The sequence below is a fragment of the Galeopterus variegatus genome, unplaced genomic scaffold, assembly GCF_000696425.1.
Source record: "Galeopterus variegatus unplaced genomic scaffold, G_variegatus-3.0.2 Scaffold2678, whole genome shotgun sequence".
Taxonomy (NCBI): Eukaryota; Metazoa; Chordata; class Mammalia; order Dermoptera; family Cynocephalidae; genus Galeopterus; species Galeopterus variegatus.
Genome location: NW_007728789.1, coordinates 111,027 through 118,250, shown reverse-complemented (window position 1 = coordinate 118,250; position 7,224 = coordinate 111,027). Strand labels below are relative to the sequence as shown.

At 37.3% G+C, this 7,224-nt stretch overlaps 2 protein-coding genes across 4 annotated transcripts in view; one reads left to right on the top strand and one right to left on the bottom strand.

Annotated features, from left to right (window-relative positions):
* The window catches only part of ASB3 (ankyrin repeat and SOCS box containing 3), a 160,138-nt gene that overhangs the window by 133,519 nt on the left and 19,395 nt on the right, over positions 1-7,224 (bottom strand). The window lies entirely within an intron of this gene.
* CHAC2 (ChaC, cation transport regulator homolog 2 (E. coli)) overlaps positions 1,133-7,224 on the top strand; it is a 7,791-nt gene continuing 1,699 nt past the window's right edge. Inside the window, exons 1-2 of the mRNA XM_008582602.1 lie at positions 1,133-1,345; positions 6,907-6,942. Coding sequence (XP_008580824.1) covers positions 1,211-1,345; positions 6,907-6,942 — 171 coding nt within the window. The 5' untranslated portion in view covers positions 1,133-1,210. The remainder of the gene's footprint in view (positions 1,346-6,906; positions 6,943-7,224) is intronic.

Below are 7,224 nucleotides of genomic sequence, written 5' to 3'. Positions count from 1 at the left end.
GGGGGTGGTGCTAACCGTAAACATTGTTAAGAAACTTGTTTAAAACATAAAATAAGGAAAAAGGAGAAATATGTGTTCGGTAATGTGAAACTACAACTTGAAAAAAACCTGGTTATTCTTAAACTAAGTTTTTCTTTGTAGCAACTTCCTCCTGATTTCTTTTTAAGAGCACAAACAATACTCTTTGAACCTGGGTGTTTTAACATTTCTTCTCCTATAAAGCGAAAGACCATGAAATAGTTATAAATCCTCAAGAAAAAACAATCATTTGGTATGTCTTCTGTTTTCACATACACAGACACTGCCATGATGGTCCAACAGAGCTTTCTAAAGCTTTTAGGATCCTTAACCCCTTGGAGAAACTCATGAATGCACAAATTTTCTACACAATTTCAGTAAGTTTTCCAGCTCGTTTACAAAGCCTGGATATGAGTCCCAAGTTCAGAACCTTTGCCTGCTCTTTTCTGAGTAAGCTACTACTGAGGACATTAAAGATAAGCAAGTTGTTTCTTTTGTAAAATTTAAATACGTAAACAACCTCAATTGAAATAATGACTGCCCTTTCACAGGTATAAGACTTCTATTGCAAACCTTCTGCTTTTATTTGAAAGGCAAAAAGACAGAAGATGTGGGGGGAAAGTACATAAAGTCAAATATGGATTACATTCCCGGCTTGCGCTCCTCTGGCCTCTGGTTATACGAGCAGAAACCCAATTTTCAAAGCAGAAAAAAATGTCTTAGAAACCAACTGCGGTGCCAGCACATCTTCTCCGTACGTGGACGACACCTGTCTCGACTCCTGCCCTTTCTCTTCTCCTTCCCCTTCCCTATTAGAAAGAAAAACACAGTTCCAAATTCAGAGCCACAAATCTCCGAAAAGCGCAGTGGGTCTTGTAGTCCTCTGCGCACGTGCACTAGAAGAAGGTTGGGGCGATTTACGGAAGTTGCAAAAGAATCCACCACTGCTTAGCGTGCAGAAGAACGTCAACGCCTCTTGACCCTCTAAGCCGGGAAATAATGCTGAGACAGAGTCGGAAAACGTCCCTCGAACTACAATCCCAGTGTGCTCTGCGCCCCAGCAGCGGTGCGGCCATCGCGCCTGCGCGCCCGGCACAGCCGGTTACCAGTGTCTGAGGCTGTAGTTCCCCGCGGCACCGCAGAGACCGCTGCCGAAGGTCGGCCGCCGCCGCTGCGGAGGAGCGGGAGGAAGATGTGGGTTTTTGGTTACGGGTCCCTGATCTGGAAGGTGGACTTCCCCTATCAGGACAAGCTAGTCGGATACATCACAGACTACAGCAGGCGCTTCTGGCAGGGCAGCACGGACCACCGCGGGGTCCCCGGCAAGGTGAGGAGCCAGCCAGTTCCCCGTCCTTACTGCCACCGGAGCCCCGCTCCCCAACTCCCGACCCAGCTGCGGGGGACCCACACCCCAGCGCTCCCTGGGGGCCAAGCACATGGGTTGGGATTAACGCTGTTATATCTGTGCTTCTTCCTTGGCCACCTCTTTCCAAACCAAGGCACTCCTTCCGAAGCCACTTAGTATGCTGGTGGTTAGTTTCTTGAGGCAAGTGAGGACACAAGCTCCCACAAATTAACGCTGTTATATCTGTGCTTCTTCCTTGGCCACCTCTTTCCAAACCAAGGCACTCCTTCTGAAGCCACTTAGTATGCTGGTGGTTAGTTTCTTGAGGCAAGTGAGGACACAAGCTCCCACAAGGCTGACGTGCTGGGAGGGGGCCCCCCTCTCTCTGGCAACCTTTGCCAAAAAGAAAAAAACAAAACCAAAAACTCCACTGGCGGGAAGATAAATTTTCTTGTCACCACAGAGTTGAAACATTAAAACCAACTTGCAAATTCAGCTTTTTACAATTAAATTTGTTGGCGTCTCTGCATTCTGGCAGACTTTTATTGGTTTGAGTTTAAACGTGCATGTAATTTCTAGGGTCTTTATATCTTTCCAAAAGTTTTATTTTATGACACCTAAGATCACAGAAAAACTAGTTTCCAAATTTATCTGCGGTTATTAAGGAGCTCACTTTGATCATTTTGGTTGTCAGGTACCAGCGAAGTTAAATGAAGTTCCATGTTTGTTATATGACACAGTACCAAACACATTAGTACATGCAGCATTATTTTAATGTTAGTTCCTCGATGGTTCTCCTCAATTATCAATGTAGAATGTAAGTTATTATTTGATCCATTTTTCAGTCACTCATACAAAGACGTTCGTCTCAATATGTATGTACAGAGAATTAGTAGCAGTTCACAGCTTACGCAACAACTGATCCATAAAGAAAACTAAGCTTGGGGTAACTGATAATCTGGATATTTGTTTTGGTTAAACTCCTAACTGCTGGAAGAATACAAAATTTTTTATTGCTTACATGTTCGCTAAAACAGTCTGAGGATTTATGTGAGCTTGATTAATATTTTTTAAAAAGAAATTACTATTGGCCCAAAAGCACAATGTCTAAAATGCTAGAAATCAGACTTAAGAAGAGTTTAGGGTTAATTCCCAAGAAATACCTGCAGTCATGGAAAGGGGAAGAGATCAAGGATCTAAAGTAGTTTGTGCCTGCTCCTAAAAGAAACATAGGATTAAAATCATGAAAAGAACCTGAGTTAGAAGCCATTCTCCCTCATCTAGAGTTAGTCAATTAAGAATTTGGCTTTAAAGGTAGACCATACTGGCCTATTGGGATGCTGGACAGAATGACTTTAAAAAGGGGGAGTTGCTTAAGGCAAATGCACATTTATAGGCCAACAGAAATATAGTGCCCAAAGCATGTCCAAGAATGTTATAAAACAATATTAAAGACATTAAAGAACTAAGCTAACTAAAATGCCTTTTGAGTTGCCTGGTTCGATATGAAAACCTAAAACTGCCATTCTGAAGAGAAAAGCCTTAACCCAGGCTCCAATTTTAATGACCAAGTATTAAATATGTATGTGCTTATTATAGCATATTTTACTATTCTTGTCTCAACCAAAATGTATAATGTTTGTTACACAGCATGTCAAGATATATATACTGTCAGAACAAACTAATGATAAGAAATTGTCTAGTCGGTACAACAGTCCATGATTCTTAAAAGGAGGAGAGTGCTATAAAATCCAGTATTCTCTTTGTACTTAAATTTACTAAAATATAGGGGGGGAAAGGGGGTAAAAATTGCATTGGCAATTTTGCAGCTACTTTTATTTAAAGAATCCATCCTAAAAATAAAGAAAACCCATCCTAGCAAATTAAAGAAAAATCTAAGTACAGTACTAAGCATTTTTTAAGTATACTGTTCCGTTTAAAAACAAAAGATCATAATTTTACTTCACATTTTTTATTAAAATGGATTACCAGCCTTATATAAATGTTAACTGACAAACAAGAACACGAAAGCCTACAGAAATATCCAGCAGATTAGAAGAATGACTTAGATACTATTTAAGACTGTTTTTTTAACAGCAGCATATGCTCCTAGAAAATTAGTCATCAGAAATGCCTCATCATTGATATACAAAATGTGATATTATTAAGTAAATGTTAGGCACATTTCCACATAGTGCAATGTGACATCTGCAGGAAAAATACTGAACCTACTTGTGTTATTAAGTTATGCTTACTTTCTAAAAAGCTTCCTTGAACTTTAATTTCTTACCAAGTTTAATTAAGCATCTCATTTATATATCACAACTGGCAGTTTCTCACCAAAATAAGGATTTAGAATATGTTACAATTTCAAAAAAGGAAAACATTTTAATATGAAACAATCATGAACATTTACTTAATTCCTAGCTTTTCTAGATCAGAAACATTATTCATTAGTCATCATCACACCATCTTCCAAACCCATTCAGCTTGAAAGACCCCTTCTTCCATTTCAATGACCAAAAACAAACAAAAAAAAGCATTTAAGTGTAACGTCTTATTTACATTGTTTCTAAATAACATCTATTTTAGGGACAAAGAGCTTAAGTTTTCGAAAATATTTCCAAGTAAATTTATCAGTAGTGCCAATAGTCCATGACTGTATCATCCATAAGCAGTCACAAGATTGCCTTTTTTTCCCCTAAAATGATAACTCCTACATACACCTTGTTTTCTGTTCCACCTGCCACCACCCAAGTCCCAAGACTTCACTTACTCCTCCTCTTCCTTTCAACAGTTACTACTGAGTATTTACATAAATGGGAGACACCTATGCAAACAAAAATACAAAGGGAGAAAAGGCGTTCCACATGGGCACCAGTATATGAAAAGATATGAATATTTGTAAGAGTTATAAATAATTCAGTACAGCTTGAGAGGAAAGTGGAAAGACAAGAGGTTTGTAGTTAAGTCATGTTAAGGAATTTTGATTTTATCCTGTAAAATATCACAACCCTGAAAATTTTGAAGCAAGAGAGTGAGTGGCCCAATTTTTAAACCAGAAAGTCATTCTGGGCCCAGGTAGAGAACAAACAGGAAGAAAGCAAAACTAGAGGCAAGAAGGGAAATTTCTAAGGAGACTACTGAAGGGTGAAGAAGAACCAGATTCCAAAAATACTCAGAAGACAGAACTGCTTCTGAGACAAGAATTGTCTGAGAATTCTCTCAGATAAGAATTGGTGACTGGACTGGATGTAATGGAAGGGTGGAGGGCAGAACTTATCGCCTGCACCACTAACATTTCTTATTCTGCCTTCCTCCTTCCACTCCAACTTGCATACTACACACTTTACCAAACTGATCTTTCCAAAGCAATTCTTTTATCATGCCAGTCACCTGCTACTCAAGTGCTATAATAGCTCCTTATTTCCAATTTATCCCAAACTTCAGTGGCTTATTTCCATTGTTCCTTAATTTCAACTCTGCTCTTTGGCTTTTCAAATCTGACTATTTCTACAGTCATCTTTCTGAATCATCTCTATATGGAGTCAGGCACTTGGCCTGGTGTAGTCCAGCCTATAGGCCCTCACTCATGAATCATGAGTCATGATGCACTTTCACCAGAATTGTCTTTCTGGCCATCTAAGACTCAGAATTCTTACTGCACTTAATAAATACCAATTCATCTTAGCCCTTGAGTATTCTCTACTTATTTCGCATGTTAGTTTGTATTCCAGAATCACAATTATAGCTCTTGGAAGCAAGAATCAAGGTTTTATCTTCTCCACATCACGGACTAGGTATTCAATAAATACACAACTCCTAATTCACTTTGAAAGTAATACGGCAATGTCTACATGACCCATACCAATATATGTATCCTCATTGTAGCATTATCTTAAATAGAAAACAAGTTGTAAACCTATTGTAAAAACAACCTGTAAACAAGTTGTAAAATGTCCAAGAACACAGGAATGTTTAGATTACAGTTCATCAATGACAGAATATTATGCAGCTATTAAAATTAAATCAGAAATCACAATCTAAAATCCCATGTGTTCCAGGATTGTGAACTATCGATACAGAAGGATAAAGATGAAGGAAATAGCAACAAAGATGACACAAATAACTGAAGGATTTAGGTTCACTGTGCCAGACACTGGGCAGACAAGTACATAAAATTATAGCTTACAACTCAACACTCTCAATACAGAAGGATAAAGATGAAGGAAATAGCAACAAAGATGACACAAATAACTGAAGGATTTAGGCTCACTGTGCCAGACACTGGGCAGACAAGTACATAAAATTATAGCTTACAACTCAACACTCTCACCAATGAAGTCAACATGTTGGTAGACACAAAGCCTTTCACATTAGGCAGGAATTTTTTATTTTTATTTATTTTTTTTTTTTTTTTACTGTGGCTGGCCAGGACATTCAGTAGGAATTTTATAAAGAAAAGCTTGCAGCCATTGGCTTAAGTCACCTTTGTGACTTAAACTATGAAATATTCCAAGTCTGGACTTAATCTAAGGCTTTCGGTGTATTAAAAAATATTATTTTTTCAGTCTTTGAAATGAGAGAACAAATAAAATTTGTTTCTCATTTCAATCTCAAGTTGGATGACACAAAGTCAAGCTTCTTTCCATATAACTGTTAACTGACCTGTGTTAAAACCAAAGTAGAAAAATTAAATTGCCTAAAATACAGGTGATCTAACTGTCCTGTAGAAGAGGAACTATATAAATAGGCCAGTTCTAATATTAACCTCTCAGCAGGGCAATATAAAGTTCACTTATGAATTGTCAAAGGGGTGTCCACCTTGAAGCACTGACTGCCATATATAGAAAGGTAAGAGTACTTCATAACTCAGAAGTGTAAATCACTCGCTCTCGCACTTGAGACCTCTTAGTATACTCTGGAAGCAAGGGTTCTCAAAGTACAAGCCCCAAGACAATTTCACTGGAATCACCTGGGAAGATATTACAAATGCATATTTTCAGACAGCTCCAGACCCAGAGAATCAGAAACTCTAGAGGTGTGGCCTAGCAATGTGTGTTTATCAAGCTCTCCAAGTAATTTTGATCTACACTAAAGTTTGAAAACCACTTGCCTACAGGAAAGCACCCTGCAATGTCATGTTCTGTTCTCTAATAAAAACTATAACAATCTTTTTTCCCAAGGGGAAAACCAGAATTTTGGTTTATAATTGCTGCTTCCATATGCTTTTCATTTTAGATGAGCTATAGTCACTGGTATGTTTTTAAATATATCCATTTTAAGTGAATATAATATCCTTAATATATACAAATTGATGAAAATCTTTTAGAAAAACCAAGACAGTATGGATAAGGTAGATTCTCTTAACTCACTTTAAACTTTATCATAAAAAATAAGTACTTTTAAAAAAAAGTGTTTTTATGAGCAAATGTAGTTAAAATATTCCATGTCAACAATAAGTTACTAATGTTTGGTTACTTAGTAAACTTTATTTAATTAAGAAAAAATATATATATTTTTTTTTACCTTTTTTAAAACAGCCTGGAAGAGTTGTGACTCTTGTTGAAGATCCTGGGGTATGGTATAATTATTCTTTTGTAGTCTAATCATATAAAATGTTGAGATGTTTCTCAGTTTTAATAATGAATGGAATTTTTTTTAAATAATAAAGTTTTATTAACAGTCATCAGACAATTTGAACTACAATCTTCTCTGTATTTTGTGTGTGGGTATGTGTGTGTGCATATTTCATGTTTGTGGAAAATGAGGCCACTGGGGAAAGTTAGAATGCAAAATGCAAAGTAGAGAACAAAATACAACCAAATGGCATGTAGTCTCATTTTTTTGTGTTTTTTTTT